At 37.3% G+C, this 20,996-nt stretch overlaps 1 protein-coding gene across 1 annotated transcript in view; it reads left to right on the plus strand.

The window, feature by feature from the left end:
- SHCBP1L (SHC binding and spindle associated 1 like) overlaps nt 1-20,996 on the plus strand; it is a 45,798-nt gene that overhangs the window by 14,772 nt on the left and 10,030 nt on the right. The window contains exon 7 of the mRNA XM_060142150.1: nt 8,335-8,440. Coding sequence (XP_059998133.1) covers nt 8,335-8,440 — 106 coding nt within the window. The remainder of the gene's footprint in view (nt 1-8,334; nt 8,441-20,996) is intronic.

The following is a 20,996-nucleotide window of genomic DNA, read 5'->3' on the forward strand; positions in this document are numbered from 1 at the left end:
TAAAAGACTTAAGTGGTAATTTTGATAGATTGCTGGAGGCTGAATGTTAACGAGTATGAGAGAAACTCCTGGGGAGCTGCAGTTCTTAGGGAGACCTCATACCTTTGTGGGGTTTAACCTCCAGGAGTCTCACTAGGTTCTCAGGTGAAGAGCCAAGAAAGATCCCATTATGACTGTGGCAGGGTGAAGGGAAAAGTAACCATTGTGAAATATACCCCGAGCATTTTCCATAACAAAGATCTATTCTCCAGGGGAAAAGACTTTACCAGAGCTTTTTCCCACCTAGAGGAAGAGCATTTCCCTGACTCTAGCCCCATCTAGCCTTCTTGTCTGGGTAAAGAGCAGACTAAGAAACACTTGTGAAGGTCACAGTTTGGTGATACAGACTCAGTAAAAGCCTGAAAATCAATCATAAGAATATAGAACATTTCCTTAAACTTAAACTTAAAACCACACCAACAGGATTCCAGTATAATAACTGGATTATAGTTAAAAGACCTGTAAGACACAGACTCTTCCAAGAGTAGTTTTAAAGGAAGAGGAGGAGACAGAAATATGGAAAGGAGAGGAGACAGAAATATGGAAACTACAGCAATTTGAAGCCTCTGACACCTAAAGCTACAACAAACAAACACAGGCTACCTCCTGGTTGGATTAATATAAAACCTCACACTAAAAGCCTATCTCCCTCACTTCCTATTAGCCAATACATCATGCGTGGGTTTCAACAAAAAATTATAAGATATGCTAAAAGGCAAGGAAAAACTAAGTCTGAAGAGGGAAAGCAAGCATCAGAACCAGACTCAAGTATGATTTTGGAATTAACCAAACAGGAAATTTAAAATAGCTATGATTGAGACTTCCGTGGCAGTCCAGTGGTTAGGACTGCGTGCTTCCATTGCAGGGGGCACAGGTTCAATCCCTGGTCAGGGAACTAAGATCCCGCATGCCGTGCAGTACAGCCAAAAAGAAAAAAAAAAAAGCTATGATTAATATGTTAAGGACTTTAATGGGAAAAAAGTACACAACCTGCAAGAACAGATGGCTAATGTAAGCAGAAGATGGAATCTGTAAGAACAAATTAAAAAATCATGCTAGAAATCAAAGACACTGTAAATAGAAATGAAGAATACCTTTGAAGGGCTCACCAGTAGATGGGACACAACTGAGGAAAGAATCAGAAAGCTTGAAGATATGTCAATTGCATTGTCTCAAACTGAAATGCAAAGAGAAAAAATAATGAAAAAACAACAAAACATACAAAAACTGTGGAACAGTTTCAAAGAATGTAGCATATGTGTAATTGGAATACCAGAAGAGAAAAAGGAAATGCAGCAGAAAAGAAATTTAAATTAATAATGGTGAAAGGGCTTCCCTGGTGGCGCAGTGGTTGAGAGTCCGCCTGCCGATGCAGGAGACACGGGTTCATGCCGCGGTCCGGGAAGATCCCACATGCCACGGAGCGGCTAGGCCCGTGAGCCATGGCTGCTGAGCCTGTGCGTCCGGAGCCTGTGCTCCACAACGGGAGAGGCCACAACAGTGAGAGGCCCGCGTACCGCAGGAAAAAAAAAAAATAATAATGGTGAAGATTTTCCAAATTAAATGCAGACACCAAACCACAGATTCAGGAAGCTTAGAGAACTCCAAGCAGGATAAATACCCCAAAATTGTATAAATAGGCATATTATATTTAAACTGAAGAAAACCAAAGGTAAAGAAAAAATCTTGAAAGAAGCCTAGGGGGGTAAGGAAACCCTACCTATAGGTGAACAAGAATGAGAAATTCAGTGGGCTCCTTATAAGAAATCATGTAAACAAGATGATAGTGGAGTGAAATATTCAGTGTTGAAAGAAAACCACCATCCTAGAATTCTATGTCTAGTGAAATTATCCTTCAAAAGTGAAGGGGAATAGCTTCCTTAGACCAAAAAAAAAAAAGAAGAGCAAACTAACAAAAACCAAAGGAATTTGTCACCAGTAGATTGGCCTTGCAAGAAAGGCTAACGGAAGTTCTTCAGGGAGAAGAAAAATTATTAAAGGTCAGAAACTCAGATCTACTTATACAAAAGAAGAGCTTTGGAGGAGGAATAAATGAAGATAAAATCTTTTCTTTTTCTTATTCTCAATAGATCTCTATCAATCTAAAAGATAACTATTTAAAGTAATAGTAGTTATGATGGTATTGGGTGGTAATTGTTTATGGATTGGTTAAATAAGTGACAGTAATATCATAGGGATAGGAGGGGAGAAATGGGAAAACTCTGTTAAAAGGTACCTGTACTGTACATGAAGTAGTATAGTGTTATTTGATGGTGGACTTAGTTTAAAATGTATATTGCCATCTATAGGGCAAACACTAAAAAAACTTTTTAAAATAATTGATATGTTAAGAGGGAAGATAAAATGGAATTACTAAATGCTCAGCTAAAACTAGAGGAGACAAAAAGGAGGTACAACAAATAGAAAACTGTTGCAAGTGTAGTAGATATTAATTTAACGATATCAATAATTTATTTTTTAAAATATTTATTTTTATTTATTTGGCTGTGCTGCGTCCTAGTTGTGGCACACGGGATCTTTTTAGTTGTGGCACGTGGGGTCTTTAGTTGCGGCATGCGACCTCTTAGTTGCAGCGTGTGGGATCTAGTTCCCCGACCTGGCATTGAACCCAGGCCCCTGGCATTGGGAGCACAGAGTCTTAGCCACTGGATCACCAGGGAAGTTCCTCAATAATTACTTTAAATGTGAATGGTCTAAATACATATATCAAAAGATAAGAGATTGTCAAAGTGGATAAAAAGACAAGATTCAACCATATGTCATCTACAAGAAACCCACTTTAAACATAAAGGCTTAGAAATGTTCAAAGGAAAAGGTTAGAGAAAGATGCTTCATGCTAACACAACCATTAAAAAGCTGGAGTAGCTATATTAATTTCAGACAAAGTAGGCTTTCAGAATCAGTAAAATTATCAGGAATTGCATAATGATAAATGGTTTGATTTTCCAAGAAGACATGACAATCCTTAATGTGTGTATGCACCCAACAACAGAGAATCAAAGTATGTGAGGCAAAAACTGATAGAAATGCAAGGACAAATAGACAAATACACTATTATAGTTGGAGACTTCAGCATCCCTTTTTCAATAGTTGATAGATCAACCAATAATAATAATAGATCTAGAGGAGAATTCCTCTTATTGAAAAAGAACATTACAAAAACTCTACAGCTAACATCATACTCACTGGTGAGAAACTATATGCTTTCCCTCTAGGAATAAGGCAAGAATATTTTCTCTAATCACTTCTATTCACCATCATACTAGAAGTCTTAGTGCAATAGGACAAGAAATAGAAATGAAAGGTATACAGGCTGGGAAGGAATAAATAAAACTCTTTACAGATGACATGACTGTCTACATAGAGAATCCTAAATAACCACCACAATAACAAAAAAGCCTGGAACAAAAAATGAGTATAGCCAGTTCACAGGATGCAAGGTTAATATTCAAAAGTCAATTTCTTCCACCCCAATGTTCATAGCAACATTATTTGTAATAGCCAAGATATGTAAGCAACCTAAGTCCATATAGATTCAATGGAATAGTACTCAGCCATATAAAGAATGAAATTTTGCAATTTGCAACAATATGGATGGACCTGGAGGTATTATGCTTAGTGAAATAAGTCAGACAGAGAAAAATAAATACTGTCTGTATTCACTTGTGTGTGGAATATAAAAAATAAAACAAACTGGTGACTATAACAAGAAAGAAACAGACCTACAGATATAGAGAACAAACTAGTGGTTACCAGTGGGGAGAGGAAAAGGGGGAGACACAAGATAGGAGTAGGGGATTAAGAAGTACACAGTACTATGTATAAAATAAATAAGCTACAAGGATATATTGTACAGCACAGGGAATATAGCCAATATCTTATAATAACTATAAGTGAATTATAATCTATAAAAATTTTGAATCATTTTGTACACCTGAAACTAATATAATATTGTAAATCAGTAAACCTCAGTTAAAAAGTCAATTGCTTCCTTATAAACCAGGAACAATTTAGAATTCTAAAAAATACCACTTACAGTAGAGCCAAAAAAATGAAATACTTAGGTATAAATCTAACAAAATATGTATAGGATCTATATGTGAAAAATTATAAAACTATGATGACAGAAAAGAAAAGGGAATGTAAATAAATGAAGAGATAGTCCATGTTCACGGACTGGAAGACTCAATGTTGTTAAGATGTCAGTTCTTTCCAACTTGATCTATAGATTCAATGCAATCCTAATGAAAATCTCAGAAAGCTATTTTGTAGATACCACCTACTTCTAAAATTTGTATGGAAAGGCAATAGCCTAAGATAGCCAACACAATACCAAAGAAGAATAATGGTATTGGTGAAGGAATAGACATATAGATCAATGGAACAGAATAGAGAGTCCATAAATGGATCTACACAAATATAGTTGACTGATTTTTGGCAAAGGAAATTAAATAGAGAAAGGATATTCTTTTCAACAAATGGAGTTAGAATAATTGAATGTCCTTGTGTAAAAACATGAACTTAGACACACACCTTACACCTTTCACAAAAAATTAACTCACAGTGATCCGTAGACCTAAATGTAAACAAACTAAGACTTCTAGAATAAAACAGAAGAAAATCTATGTGACTTTGGGTTTGGCAATGAGTTTTTATATACAACACCAAAAGTATGATCCATGAGAGAAAAAGATGATGAATTAGACTTCATTAAAATGAAAAACTTATGCTCTGTGAAAGACACTGTTAAGGGAATGAAAAGATTAGCCATAGATTTGGAGAAAATATTTGCAAAACACATATCTTATAAAGGATTTGTATCTAGGGGAATTCCCTGGCAATCCAGTGGTTAGGACTCTGCGCTTCCACTGCAGTGGGCACGAGTTTAATACCTGGTCAGGAACTAAGATCCTGCATGGCATGTGGTGTGGCCAAAAAAAAAAGAGACATATCTAATATATAGATAGATAGATCTCTTAAAATTCATTCATAAGTAGCAAATAACCCAATTAAAAATGGGAAAAGGACTTAAACAGACACCTTACCAAAGAAAATATATAGATGGTAAATGGTAAATAAGCATATAAAAAGATGCTTGAGGGACTTCCCTGGTGGCGCAGTGGTTAAGAATATGCCTGCAAATGCAGGGGACACAGGTTCAGTCCCTGGTCCGGGAAGATCCCACATGCCATGGAGCAACTAAGCCCGTGTGCCACAACTACTGGTCCTGTGCTCTAGAGCCTGTGAGCCACAAATACTGAGGCCGCATGCCACAACTACTGAAGCTTGCATGCCCAGAGCCCATGCTCCACAACAAGAGAAGCCACCATGAGAAGCCCGCACACTGCAGCGAAGAGTAGACTCCGCTCGCTGCAACTAGAGAAAGCCCACACGCAGCAATGAAGACCCAACACAGCCAAAAATAAATAAATCAATAAATTTTAAAAAAGATGCTCAACATCATTTGTCATTAGGGAATTACAAATTAAAATGAGATCTCATTATAACCTATTAGAATGGCTAAACAAACAAAACAAAGCAAAAACCTGACAATACCAATTGCTGACAAGGATGTGGAGCAATAGGAACTCTATTTATGGGAATACAGAGTAGTACAGCCTCTTTTGAAGATGGTTTGATAGTTTCTTAAAAGCTAAACTTATTCAAACCATTGGTATTTACCCAAATAAGTTGAAAATATGAACAGAAATAAAAAGGATTATTAAGGAATAGTATGAGCAATTATATGCCAACAAATTAGATAACCTAGATCAAATGGACACAATCTACCAAAACTGACTCAAACAGAAACAGAAAATTTGAATGGACCTATAGCAAGTAGGGAGATTGAATTAGCAAATTTAAAAACTATCCACAAAGAAAAGCCAAGGACCAGATATCTTCACTGGTGAATTCTACCAAACATTTAAAGAATTAACACCAATTTTTTTTTTTTACAAACTCTTCCAGAAAATAAAAAGAGAAGGGAACACCTCCCCAACTCATTCTATGAGGCCACTATCAATCACCCTGATACTAAAACTATAGAAAGACATAACAAGAAAACTACATAAACTATCCCGTATAAATATAAATGCAAAATCCTCAGTAATACTTTAACAAACTGAGTCTACCAACATATAAAAAAGATCATACATTATGACAAGTGAGGTTTATCCCAGGAATGCAAGGTTGGTTTAAAATATGAAAATAAATCAATGTAATACACAATAAAGCCATATTATCATCTCAATTGTTATAGAAAAACCATTTGACAAAATTCAACACTCTTTCACAACAAAAATTCTCAAAAAGCTTGGAATAGCATGGATCTTTCCCAACCTGTTTGAGACCATCTATGAAAAACCTATAATTAACATACTTACTGATGAAAGAATGGATATTTCCCTGCCTAAGATCAGGAACAAGACAAGTATGTCCATTCTTGTATTCAGTTGTACTAGAGTTTCTAGCCAGAGCAGTAGGCAAGAAAAAGAAATAAAAGTCATCCAGATCAGAAAGGGAAAAGTAAAATTATCTGTACTTGCAGATGACATGCTTGTATATAGAAAATCCTATAATGAAATACTGCTCTGCGCTATAGAGAAATAAATTGCTGATACACAAAATAACATGATGGATCTCAAAATAGTCTGACTGAAAAAAGCCAGACACAAGAGAGTACATAGCATATTCCATTTTAAAATTCCATTTAAAAATTCCAAGAAAGGGGGCTTCCCTGGTGGCGCAGTGGCTGAGAGTCCGCCTGCTGATGCAGGGGCCATGGGTTCGTGCCCCAGTCTGGGAAGATCCCACATGCCGCGGGGCGGCTGCGCCCGTGAGCCATGGCCGCTGAGCCTGTGCGTCCGGAGCCTGTGCTCCACAACGAGAGAGGCCACAACAGTGAGAGGCCCCCGTACCTCAAAAAAAAAAACAAAAAAAAACTTCCAAGAAAGGGAAATCTATGACAGAAAGCAGATCAGTGGTTTTCTGGGAGTGGATGTGGAGGATTGACTGCAAAGATGCATGAAGGAACTTATCAGTATGATGGGAATGTTCTATATCTTGATTATTATGATTGAGTTAAATGGGTGTTTACATTTGTGAAACCTCATAGAATGGTTCATTTAAAATGAGTGTCTGTGATGTAAATTATACCTTAATAAAGGTATAATTTAAAAAATCACATATACCTTTAATTTCAAAACTAGGATTGTATGAGAAACTACTTATTTCCTGCATGTAAGATGCTTTACTCTTTGAGCAACTAGTAATTAGCTATACAGTGAAAAAAATGTATGAGTATTTCTCTCAAAATCAAAACCAATTGCTTAAATAGGTATAAAAATGCTGAATGGGTTTGATTTTGAAATGTTGAATGAAACTTTTGCTTTGGAGGACATTGCTAGTATCTTAAAATTCAAAATTTAATAATTGGTGTCATAAATTCTTAGAAACAGTTTTCTGAAATTTTAAGCTTTACAAAAATATTAACAATTGAAATATAAGCTGAAAAATATTGGTATTAATGCTGCATCCCATTAGCATCAAGCAATAATCAAAGTGCTGCAGAGAACCCAAAGATTACACCTAAGGAGACTACTGGTAAATATGTTGAAAAAGGAGTATCCCTTTTGGCTGACAGTAACGGTAAAAGTTATACTCAATTTTTTTTTTCCTTTCTTTCTTTTGATGACATTTAAATGATTGATAGGAAACAGGAACTGTAAAGAAAAGCAGAAAGACGAGAAAGAGCGCTGAACATCAAACAGCTAAGAAGCAATGAAGAGGGAAGCTATAATTGTTCTGCTGGGAGGCCAGCAGCCAACTGTATCTATGGAGAACTTAACCTTTGAAACAAAAACAATCTGTTAGATGAACATAGTATCTCAAATTAGGCATGTCCCAAAACATTCTTATACCTCAGTATCAGAGACATAACCTATCGCTGCTTTAAGTGTCTACAATTCAGTGGATTATGAAAGTACAATCAAGAAAATTTCTACTGTATTGAAAAGTTGAGATGATTGTAGTGGGTTGCACGCAGATTTTCATTAAAATGAAAAGATTTTAGAATTCAAAGCTTTAAACACTCAGTTATCTAAAAGATTTCAATTGTTGCATTGCTCTCAAGTTGCTCATTGCTCTCAAGAAGCTTAAAATTAGTGAAACCTATTTCTCAAAGATGCTTAGTACCAAGTTTTAATTTTCTAAGTAAGTATATGTTGTCTTTTTCATGTTAATTTAATCATAAATAAATGTTTTCAACTTCAGAGTTCATGGGCCTTTCTTTCCAAGAATTCTGAGGCGTAGGAAAGGAAAAAGAGACTTTGGAAAGACTATAACACATATCGTAGCAAAAGTGATGACTACTGACATGGTAAGAAATACACTATTATTATTTGTTCATTTATATAGCTGCATATAATCAGAAAAGAAGCTCTTTGAAGGTTGGATTCTTATCTGACAGTAATGCCTTATTTCCTCCATTACGTCCAGCTCAGAGATTGGCAATTAATAGGTACTAAATAAATATATGTCAGCAACTATTTACAGAGTACTAGTCTTGTTGCCAGGTGCTATGCTAGTAGCTATGGGAGACAAATACGAGAAATACTGCATTTGAGGGAGATACAGTTTTGAACCAGACCCACAGTCTTGCTTCTTCCATACATTTGACAAGTATGAATTATGGTGGAGATATCGACAAGTAAATAGGCTATTACAATTACAACACAAAATGATAAATGCTATGATAGGAGTATGTACAGAAGGCATATAAGATGGGTACATAAGCCAGAGTTAGGAATTCTGGCAGTGCTGGCTGGAAGAAATAACCAGATGAAACCTGAAGGATGAGTGTAAATTTAACCAGCCCAAGAGGGGAAAGTGTTCTAAGTCAGAGTAAATATTTCTATCTCATTTGACCTCTCAGTAGCATTTCACAGCTCTCTCCTTGGAATACTCTTTTTCATTGTCTTCTGTTACAATACTTTGCTGGTTTCAGTCTGTCTAGTTTTTTTATCCTTCTGTCCTCTAAATGCTTGGAACTTATCTTTTTTCTGCACTATAATATCCCTAAGTGATTTATCTGATCTCTTCCCATGACTTCAGTTATATACACTGATAATCTAAAATATGTATCCACAGCCCACATTTTCGTTCTGAGCCCCAGACCTATATGTCTAGCTGCCTATTACTCATCACCCCTTGATTACTTCAACTCAGATGTCCACAATTAAATTCATGATCTTATCCATTGACTTGTTTATATACTAGAGTTCTCTGTTTCAGTAAATGGCTCCACTATCTACCCAGTTGTTAATTACAATCTTCTGAGAGTTAGCCTAATCCTATCCCTCATCACCTTCATGTACCCTCTTTTATTCCTCATTAATACCATATCCTGGTGTACACCATGTTGTTTCAGAGAGCTACTGCACATCCTTTAGGTCTCAATTTAAATGTCATTTCCGTAGAAAAAGGCTTTCTCAACCTTCCAGAATACATTTTACTACATATTCCCATGTACCCTGCACTTTCTCTTATTGGCACTTTTCCTTATCATGACTGTATTAAATACTTTTGTGGCTATCTATTGCATGTCTGTCTCTTTTACTAGAATATGAGCTTCTTGAGAGCAAGGGGTGTATGTTTACCATTCATCCAATCACCTAGCATGATGCTTAGCACGAGGTAGGTGCTGAGCAGTTTTTGTTGAATTAGTAAATGAGTGCATGTTTGACAAGAGAGTATGGGGTATATGTGAAGAACTAAAAGAAGTCCAGCAAGGATGGTGTTTAATACCTAGGAGGAGAGTGGTTAGAGATAAAGCTGGACTATTAGACTGGTCTTATCTGCTATTCTACCCATTTTTATTATTTTCAACAAAATTTAACTTTCCTTTGATTTGCTTATTAGATCAGATTTTCAATAACAATTATTCCACCAATTATATTTGTGAACATCTTTTAAAACATCATTGTAAAGTAAGGTATAGATTTTGCTTTTATCTCCAGCCTTTTAAAATATTTTTATTTATCTTTCTTTTGTTTTTAAATCTGTTTTTGGCTTTATTTTCCTATATGGCAGTAAGAAATTTATTTGATTTTTATTCAGTGCTTTGCAACCCTTTTTCATTTGTGTAAGTAAATATCCATGAACTTCAGAGGACAGGATAATGAGAGGAAGGCTACTCTGAGAAGGCAGTATCATCAACTTCCACTTTGCTTGGATCTTTGATTTTAGATTTACCTTTGAGGTTGACAAAAAATTTTAATTTGACGGTAGTTGCAGCTATGTACATAAGCCTTTAGCAATTTTCTCAACTTTGAAGATTCTTTACTTGGTGTTTTTCCTCCTCTATACTCTCTCCTTAAACAGTTTTATCCATGCCCATCATCTTTATGCTGGTGATCTTCACAAGTAGTATAGCAAAAAGGCATGGACTTTGTAGTCAGGTAAATAGCCTGTCTTGGGCAAGCTGCCTGACCTCTGAACCTCAATTTCTATTTGCAGAGTGCTTTAAAAAGAGAAAAAACTGTGTACTGTTCTGATGAGGATGATGATCTCTGGAGCCAAACTGCCTGGATCCAGATTCTGGCTTTGGCACTTACTACTTATGTGATTTTCAACAAGTTATTAGCCCATTTGTGCTTAGTTCCTCATTTGTAAAATGGGGATAATACCTTATTTCCTTATTTATAGAGCTATGAGTGTTCCTTATTTATAGAGCTATGAAGATTAAATGAGTTCATATATGTGATGTGCTTAGAATAATGGCCAGCACATAGTAAGTACTAAATAAATATTTTATTACTACTATTACGGCTACCACCACCACTGACACCTTATAGGGTTTTTTGAGAATGAAATGAGATGCTATGTATAAAATACCTAGCAGTGTCTGGCACACAGTGGTTTTTCAGTAATTTCATTCCCTTTTCTCTTTCCCTTCTTGCTTGTATTCTTTGCTGACCAACATTACTACAAGTTCTTCCCAGCACCTTTACCTTATGTCTCACTAACATACAACAATCCTAAATTTGAACTTACTAATTTAAAAAAAATTTTTTGAATTTTATTTTATTTATTTTTTTATACAGCAGGTTCTTATTAGTCATCAATTTTATACACATCAGTGTATACATGTCAATCCCAATCACCCAATTCAGCACACCACCATCCCCATCCCCCCATGGCTTTCCCCCCTTGGTGTCCATACGTATGTTCTCTACATCTGTGTCTCAACTTCTGCCCTGCAAACTGGTTCATCTGTACCATTTTTCTAGGTTCCACATACATGCGTTAATATACATTTGTTTTTCTCTTTCTGACTTACTTCACTCTGTATGACAGTCTCTCGATCCATCCACATCTCAACAAATGACTCAATTTCATTTATTTTTATGGCTGAGTATTATTCCATTGTATATATGTACCACATCTTCTTCATCCATTCGTCTATCGATGGGCATTTAGGTTGTTTCCATGACCTGGCTATTGTAAATAGTGCTGCAATAAACATTGGGGGGCATGTGTCTTTTTGAATTATGGTTTTCTCTGGGTATATGCCCAGTAGTGGGATTGCTGGATCATATGTTAATTCTATATTTAGTTTTTTTTGTTTGTTTGTTTGTTTGTTTTTGCGGTACGCGGGCCTCTCCCTGCTGTGGCCTCTCCCACTGCGGAGCACAGGCTCTGGACGCGCAGGCTCAGCGGCCATGGCTCACGGGCCTAGCCGCTCCGCGGCATGTGGGATCTTCCCGGAAAGGGGCACGAACCCGTGTCCCCTGCATCGGCAGGCGGATTCTCAACTGCTGTGCCACCAGGGAAGCCCTCTATATTTAGTTTTTTAAGGAACCTCCATACTGTTCTCCATAGTGGCTGTGTCAGTTTGCATTCCCACCAACAGTGCAAGAGGGTTCCCTTTTCTCCACACCCTCTCCAGCATTTGTTGTTTGTAGATTTTCTGTTGATGCCCATTCTAACTGGTGTGAGGTGATACCTCATTGTAGTTTTGATTTGCATTTCTCTAATGATTAGTGATGTTGAGCAGCTTTTCATGTGCTTCTTGGCCATCCATATGTCTTCTTTGCAGAAATGTCTATGTAGGTCTTCTGCCCATTTTTGGATTGGGTTGTTTGTTTCTTTAATATTGAACTGTATAAGCTGTTTATATATTTTGGAGATTAATCCTTTGTCCGTTAATTCGTTTGCAAATATTTTCTCCCATTCTGAGAGCTGTCTTTTCATCTTGTTTATGGTTTCCTTTGCTGTGCAAAAGCTTTTAAGTTTAATTAGGTCCCATTTGTTTATTTTCGTTTTTATTTTCATTACTCTAGGAGGTGGGTCAAAAAAGATCTTGCTGTGATTTATGTCAAAGAGTGTTCTGCCTATGTTTTCCTCTAAGAGTTTTATAGTGTCCGGTCTTACATTTAGGTCTCGAATCCATTTTGAGTTTATTTTTGTGTATGGTGTTAGGGAGTGTTCTAATTTCATTCTTTTACATGTAGCTGTCCAGTTTTCCCAGCACCACTTACTGAAGGTACTTTCTTTTCTCCACTGTGTATCCTCACCTCCTTAGTCATACATTAGTTGACCATAGGTCCGTGGGTTTATCTCTGGGCTTTCTATCTTGTTCCATTGATCTATATTTCTGTTTTTGTGCCAGTACCATACTGTCTTGATTACTGTAACTTTGTAGTATAGTCTGAAGTCAGGGAGCCTGATTCCTCCAACTTGTTTTTCTTTCTCAAGATTGCTTTGGCTATTTGGGGTCTTTTGTGCCTTCAAACAAATTTTAAGAGTTTTCGTTCTAGTTCTGTTAAAACTACCACTGGTAATTTGATAGGGATTGCATTGAATCTGTAGATTGCTTTGGGTAGTATAGTCATTTTCACAATATTGATTCTTCCAATCCAAGAACATGGTATATCTCTCCATCTGTTTGTGTCATCTTTGATTTCTTTCATCAGTGTCTTATAATTTTCTGCGTACAGGTCTTTTACCTCCTTAGGTAGGTTTATTCCTGGATATTTTATTCCTTTTGTTGCAATGGTGAATGGGATTGTTTCCTTAATTTCTCTTTCTGATCTTTCATTATTTGTGTATAGGAATGCAAGAGATTTCTGTGCATTAATTTTGTATCCTGCAACTTTACCAAATTCATTGAAGAGCTCTAGTAGTTTTCTGGTGGCATCTTTAGGATTATCTATGTTTAGTATCATGTCATCGGCAAACAGTCACAGCTCTACTTCTTCTTTTCCAATTTGTATTCCTTTTATTTCTTTTTCTTCTCTGATTGCTGTGGCTAGGACTACCAAAACTATGTTGAATAATAGTGGTGAGAGTGGACATCCTTGTTTTGTACGTGATCTTAGAGGAAATGCTTTCAGTTTTTCACCATTGAGAATGATGTTTGCTGTGGGTTAGTCGTATATGGCCTTTACTACACTGAGGTAGGTTCCCTCTATGCCCCCTTTTGGAGAGTTTTTATCATAAATGGGTGTTGAATTTTGTCAAAGGTATTTTCTACATCTATTGAGATGATCATATGGTTTTTATTCTTCAGTTTGTTAATATGGTATATCACATTGATTGATTTGCATATACTGAAGAATCCTTGCATCCCTGGGATAAATCCCACTTGATCATGGTGTATGATCCTTTTAATGTGTTGTTGGATTCTGTTTGTTAGTATTTTGCTGATGATTTTTGCATCTATATTCATCAGTGATATTGGTCTGTAATTTTCTTTTTTTGTAGTATCTTTGTCTGGTTTTGGTGTCAGGGTAATTGTGGCCTTGTAGAATGAGTTTGAGAGTGTTCCTTCCTCCGCAATGTTTTGGAAGAGTTTGAGAAGGATGGGTGTTAGCTCTTCTCTAAGTGGTTGATAGAATTTGCCTGTGAAGCCATCTGGTCCTGGACTTTTGTTTGTTGGGAGGTTTTTAATAACACTTTCAATTTCATTACTTGTGATTGGTCTGTTCATATTTTCTATTTCTTCCTGGTTCAGTCTTGGAAGGTTATACCTTTCTAAGAATTTGTCCATTTCTTCCGGGTTGTCCATTTTGTTGGCATAGAGTTGCTTGTAGTAGTCTCTTAGGATGCTTTGTATTTCTGAGGTGTCTCTTGTAACATCTCCTTTTTCATTTCTAATTTTATTGATTTGAGTCCTCTCCCTCTTTTTCTTGATGAGTCTGGCTAAAGGTTTATCAATTTTGTTTATCTTCTCAAAGAACCAGCTTTTAGTTTTATTGATCTTTGCTACTGTTTTCTTTGTTTCTAATTCATTTATTTCTGCTCTGATCTTTATGATTTCTTTCCTTCTGCTAACTTTGGGTTTTGTTTGTTCTTCTTTCTCTCGTTCCTTTAGGTGTAAGGTTAGATTGTTTATTTGAGATTTTTCATGTTTCTTGGGATAGGCTTGTATAGCTGTAAACTTCCCTCTTAGAACTGCTTTTGCTGCATCCCATAGGTTTTGGATTGTCATGTTTTCATTGTCATTTGTCTCTAGGTATTTTTTCATTTCTTCTTTGATTTCTTCAGTGATCTCTTGGTTATTTAGTAACGTATTGTTTAGCCTCCATGTGTTTGTGTTTCTTTCGGGTTTTTTCCCCTGTAATTGATTTCTAATCTCATAGCATTGTGGTCAGAAAAGATGCTTGATATGATTTCGATTTTCTTAATTTACTGAGGCTTGATTTGTGACCCAGGATGTGATCTATCCTGGAGAATGTTCTGTGCGCACTTGACAAGTAAGTGTAATCTGCTGTTTTTGGATGGAATGTCCTATAAATATCAATTAAATCTATCTGGTCTATTGTGTCATTTAAAGCTTCTGTTTCCTTATTTATTTTCATTTTGGATGATCTGTCCATTGGTGTAAGTGAGGTGTTAAAGTCCCCCACTATTACTGTGTTACAGTTGATTTCCTCTTTTATAGCTGTTAGCAGTTGCCTTATGTATTGAGGTGCTCCTATGTTGGGTGCATATATATGTATAATTGTTATATCTTCTTGGATTGATCCCTTGATCATTATGTAGTGTCCTTCCTTGTCTCTTGTAACGTTCTTTATTTTAAAGTATTTTATCTGATATGAGTATAGCTATTCCAGCTCTCTTTTGATTTCCATTTGTGTGGAATATCTTTTTCCATCCCCTCACTTTCAGTCTGTATGTGTCCCTATGTCTGAAGTGGGTCTCTTGTAGACAGCATATAGATGGGTCTTGTTTTTGTATCCATTCAGCAAGCCTGTGTCTTTTGGTTGGGGCATTTAATCCATTCACGTTTAAGGTAATTATCGATATGTATGTTCCTATGACCAGTCTCTTAATTGTTTTGGGTTTGTTTTTGTAGGTCCTTTTTTTCTCTTGTGTTTCCCACCTAGAGAAGTTCCTTTAGTATTTGTTGTAGAGCTAGTTTGGTGGTGCTGAATTCTCTTAGCTTTTGCTTGTCTGTAAAGCTTTTGATTTCTCCATCGAATCTGAATGAGATCCTTGCCGGGTATAGTAATCTTGGTTGTATGTTGTTCCCTTTCATCACTTTAAGTATATCATGCCATTCCCTTCTGGCTTGTAGAGTTTCTGCTGAGAAATCAGCTTTTATCCTTATGGGAGTTCCCTTGTATGTTATTTGTCATTTTTCCCTTGCTGCTTTCAATAATTTTGCTTTGTCTTTAATTTTTCCCAATTTGATTACTGTGTGTCTCGGTGTGTTTCTCCTTGGGTTTATCTTGCCTGGGACTCACTGCACTTCCTGGACTTGGGTGGCTATTTCGTTTCCCATGTTAGGGAAGTTAATTTTTTTTTTTTTTTTTGCGGTACACAGGCCTCTCACCATTGTGGCCTCTCCCGCCGCGGAGCACAGGCTCTGGACGCGCTCCGGATGCGCAGGCTCAGTGGCCATGGCTCACAGGCCTAGCTGCTCCGTGGCATGTGGGATCTTCCCGGACTGGGGCATGAACCCGCGTCCCCTGCATCGGCAGGCGGACTCTCAACCAGTGCGCCACCAGGGAAGCCCCCCATGTTAGGGAAGTTTTCGACTATAATCTCTTCAAATATTTTCTCTGGTCCTTTCTCTCTCTCTTCTTCTTCTGGGACCCCTATAACGCGAATGTTGTTGCGTTTAATGTTGTCCCAGAGGTCTCTTAGGCTGTCTTCATTTCTTTTCATTCTTTTTTCTTAATTCTGTTCCGCAGCAGTGAATTCCACCATTCTGTCTTTCACTTATCTGTTCTTCTGCCTCAGTTATTCTGCTATTGATTCCTTCTAGTGTAGTTTTCATTTCAATTATTGTATTATTCATCTGTGTTTGTTTGTTCTTTGATTCTTCTAGGTCTTTGTTAAACATTTCTTGCATCTTCTCGATCTCTGCCTCCATTCTTTTTCTGAGGTCCTGGATCATCTTCACTATCATTATTCTGAATTCTTTTTCTGGAAGGTTGCCTATCTCCACTTCATTTAGTTGTTTTTCTGGCATTTTATCTTGTTGCTTCATCTGGTACATAGCCCTCTGCCTTTTCGTCTTGTCTGTCTTTCTGTGAATGTGGTTTGTTCTGCAGGCTGCAGGATTGTAGTTCTTCTTGCTTCTGCTGTCTGCCCTCTGGTGGATAAGGCTATCTTAAGAGGCTTGTTTAAGTTTCCTGGTGGGAGGGACTGGTGGTGGGTAGCGCTGACTGTTGCTCTGGTGGGCAGAGCTCAGTAAAACTTTAATCCATTTGACTGTTGATGGGTGGGGCTGGGTTTCCTCCCTGTTGGTTTTTTGGCCTGAGGCAACCCAGCACTAGAGGCTACAGGCTCTTTGATGGGACTAATGGCGGACTCCGGGAGGGCTCATGCCAAGGAGTATTTCCCAGAACTTCTGTTGCCAGTGTCCTTGTCCCCACCGTGAGCCACAGCCGCCCTCTGCCTCTTCAGGAGACCCTCCAACACTAGCAGGTAGGTCTGGTTCAGTCTCCTATGAGGTCACTGCTCCTTCCCCTGGGTCCTGATGCGCACACTACTTTGTGTGTGCCCTCCAAGAGTGGAGTCTCTGTTTTCCCCAGTCCTGTCGAAGTCCTGCAATCAATTCCCACTAGGCTTCAAAGTCTGATTCTCTAGGAATTCCTCCTCCTGTTGCCAGACCCTCAGGTTGGGAAGCCTGACATGGGGCTCAGAACCTTCACTCCAGTGGGTGGACTTCTGTGGTATGTGTTCTCCAGTCTGTGAGTCACCCACCCAGCAGTTATGGGATTTGATTTTACTGTGATTGCGCCCCTCCTACCGTCTCATTGTGGCTTCTCCTTTGTCTTTGGATGTGGGGTATCTTTTTTGGTGAGTTCCAGTGTCTTCTTGTAGATGACTGTGCAGCAGCTAGTTGTGATTTTGGTGTTCTCACAAGAGGGAGTGAGAGCACATCCTTCTACTCCGCCATGGTGTTTCCTCGACCTGAACTTATTAATTTTTTTAACTTATTAATTAATCCCATCCCTAGTCCTCCTGTATTCTCTATTGAATTAATGTCCTAAATATCCTTCCAGTCAACTACATATGTTAAACCATATATGTTTAACTTTTAAAAGAACCACTAAACTGTTTTCCACAGCGGCTGAACCATTTTACATTCCCACCAGCAATGTTTGAGGGTTCTGATTTCTCCACATCTTTATCAACACTTATCTGTCTCTTTCATTAAAGTCATCCTAGTGGTATATGAAGTGGTATCTCATTGTGATTTTGATTTTCATTTTGTCTTTTCATGTGCTTGTTGGCCATTTGTATCTCTGGTTTGGAGAGATATCTCTTCAAGTCCTATGCCCATTTTTGATTGGGCTGTTTGTCTTTTTGTTACTGATTATGAATTCCTTGTATATTCTGGATACTAGATTCATATTAGATGTATGTTTATGTATGTTTTCTCCCATTTCATAGTTGTCTTTTCACTTTCTTAATAATGTTCTTTGATGCACAGACGTTTTAAAGTTTGGTGAAGTTCAGTTTATCTATTTCTTCTTTTATTAATCATGCTTTTGGTATCATACCAAAGAATCCAGTGCCAAATCCAAGGTCATAAAAATTTAACCTTATGTTTTCTCTTAAGAGTTTTATAGTTTTAGCTCTTATATTTAGGTCATCGATCCATTTTGAGTTAATTTTTGTATATGGTGTGAGTGAGGAGTCCAGTTCTATTTCTTTGCATGTAGATATCCCGTTGTCTCAACACCATTGTTGAAGAGACTGTTCTTTCCTCCACTGAATAGTCTTGGCACCCTTGTTGAAAATCAGTTGGCCTTGGTTGTATGGGTTTATTTCTGGGCTTTCAGTTCTGTTTCAGATAGTGTCTATCCTTATGACAGTATCACACAGTTCAATTACCATAGCTTTGTAGTAAGTTTTGAAATCAGAGGTGTGAGTTCTCCAATTTTTTTTTTCAGTACTGTCTTGGATATTCAGGGTCCCTTGCAATTCCATATAAATTTGAGGATAAGATCTTCCATTTCTGCTAAAAAGGCTATTGGAATTTTGACAGGAATTACATTGAATCTGTAGATCAATTAGGGTGTTATTGCCATCTTAGCAATATGAAAAGCTTCCAATCCATAAACATGGAGCCTTCCAATTTACATAGGCATTCTTTAATTTCTTTCAGCAAAGTTTTGTAGTTTTTACATAAAGACTTTCACCTTATATGTATGTAAAAATTATTCCTAGATATTTTATTATTTTGGATGCTCTTGTAAATAGAATTATTTCCTTAATTTTCTTTTCAGATTGTTCATTGCTGGTATATAGAAACAAAACTGACTTGTGTGTTGATCTTGTGTCCTGCAACTTTGCTGAATTTAATAGCTATCATACTTTTTTGGTGAATTCTTTTGGGATTTTCTATGTATATGATATGTAGAATCATGTTGTCTGCAAATAGAAATAGTTTTACTTCTTCCTTTCCAGTCTAGATGCCTTTTATTTATTTTTACCTAGTTGCTCAGGCTAGAACTTCTTCTGGATAGTACAGTGTTGAATAGCAGTGGTAAAAATGGGTGTCTTTGTTTTGTTCCTGATCGTAGGGAAGTGTTACAGGACGAACTGTGTCTCTCCAGAATTCGTATGTTGAAGTCTTAATCCCCATACCTCAAAATATAACTACATGTATTTGGAGATGGGTATTTAAAGAAATGATTAAGTTAAAATGAAGTCCTTATGGTGGGTCCTAAGGCAAACTGCCTGATGTCCTTATAAGAAGACAAAATTTGGACACACAAAGAGGTACCAGGGTGCACATGCACAGAGGGACAACCATGTGAAGAGGAAGCAAGAGGGTGGCCATGTGCAAGCCAAGGAGAGAGGTCTCAAAAGAAACCAAACTTACTGACACCTTGATCTAGGATTTGCAGCCTCCAGAACTGTGAGAAAATAAATTTCTGTTGTTTAGCTAACTAAGTTTGTGATATTTTGTTACCCTAGGAAACTAATACAAGGAGAAAGCTTTCAGTCTTTTATGATTATGATGTTAACTGTGAGGTTTTCGTAAATTACATTTATTGTGTTGAGGAAGTTCCCCTCTATTCCTAATTTTTGAGTGGTTTTTATAATGAAAAGGTATTGGATTTTGTCAAATGCTTTTTTTTTTTTCGGTACACGGGCCTCTCACTGCTGTGGCCTCTCCCGTTGCAGAGCACAGGACAGGCTCCGGACGCACAGGCTCAGTAGCCATGGCTCACGGGCCCAGCCGCTCTGCGGCATGTGAGATCTTCTCAGACTGGGGCATGAACCCATGTCCCCTGCATCGGCAGGTGGACTCTCAACCACTGCGCCACCAGGGAAGCCCTCAAATGCTTTTTATACATCGAGATGATCCTGTAGTTTCTTTCCCCCCTTTATTTTATTAACGTAGCATTGATTGATTTTTATATGTTAAACTACCCCTGAATAGTAGGTAGTTTTGGTGAGTTCCAAATATGGGATAAATCCCACTTGGTCATAGTGTATAACTCTTAAAATACTGTTGGGTTTGGCTTGCTAGAATATGTTGAGGATTTTTGCATTTATATTCATAAGCGAAATTGGTCTGTAGTTTTCTTCTGGTTTCTTTGGCTTTGTTATCAGAGGATGCTGGCATCATAGAAGGAGTTAGGAGTTGTTCTCTCCCGTTTTCAGAAGAATTGGAGAGAAGAATTGGTGTTAATTCTTTAAATGTTTTATAGTAGTTACTAATGGAGCCATCTGGTCCTAGATTTTTCTTTGTTGGGAGGTTTTTGATTACTGATTCAATCTCTTTACTTGTTCTAGGTCTGTTCAGATTTTCTATTTCTTTTTGACTCAGTTTTGGTAATTTGTGTATTTCTAGAATTTTGTACACTTCATTTTGTTGTTCATTTTGTTGGAGCATTTGTTGGTGTACATTTGTTCATAATATTCTCTTATAATCCTTTTTATTTCTAGAAGTTCAGTAGTAGTGTCTCCACTTTCATTTCTGATGTTATTTTTTGCCTTCTCCCTTTTTTCTTAGTTTAGCTAAAGGTTTGTCAATTTCATAGATTGTTTCAAAGAATCAATTTTTGATTTCATTAATTCTACTGTTTTTCTGTTCTCCATTTCATTTATCTCTGCTCTAATCTTTACTATTTTCTTTCTTCTGCTGACTTTGGATTTAGTTTGTTCTTCTTTTTCTAGTTCCATAAGATATAAAGTTAGGTTACTGATTTGAGATCTTTCTTTTTTTAAATTTATTTATTTTATTTTTGGCTGCATTGGGTCTTCATTGCTGCACGCAGGCTTTCTCTAGTTGTGGTGAGTGGGGGCTACTCTTCGTTGCGGTGCGCGGGCTTCTCATTGCGGTGGCTTCTCTTGCTGCAGAGCATGCGCTCTAGGCATGAGGCCTTCAGTAGTTGTGGCACACGGGCTCAGTAGTTGTGGCTCACAGGCTGTAGAGCGCAGGCTCAGCAGCTGTGGTG

Source organism: Lagenorhynchus albirostris, chromosome 2, assembly GCF_949774975.1.
Source record: "Lagenorhynchus albirostris chromosome 2, mLagAlb1.1, whole genome shotgun sequence".
Lineage (NCBI taxonomy): Eukaryota > Metazoa > Chordata > Mammalia > Artiodactyla > Delphinidae > Lagenorhynchus > Lagenorhynchus albirostris.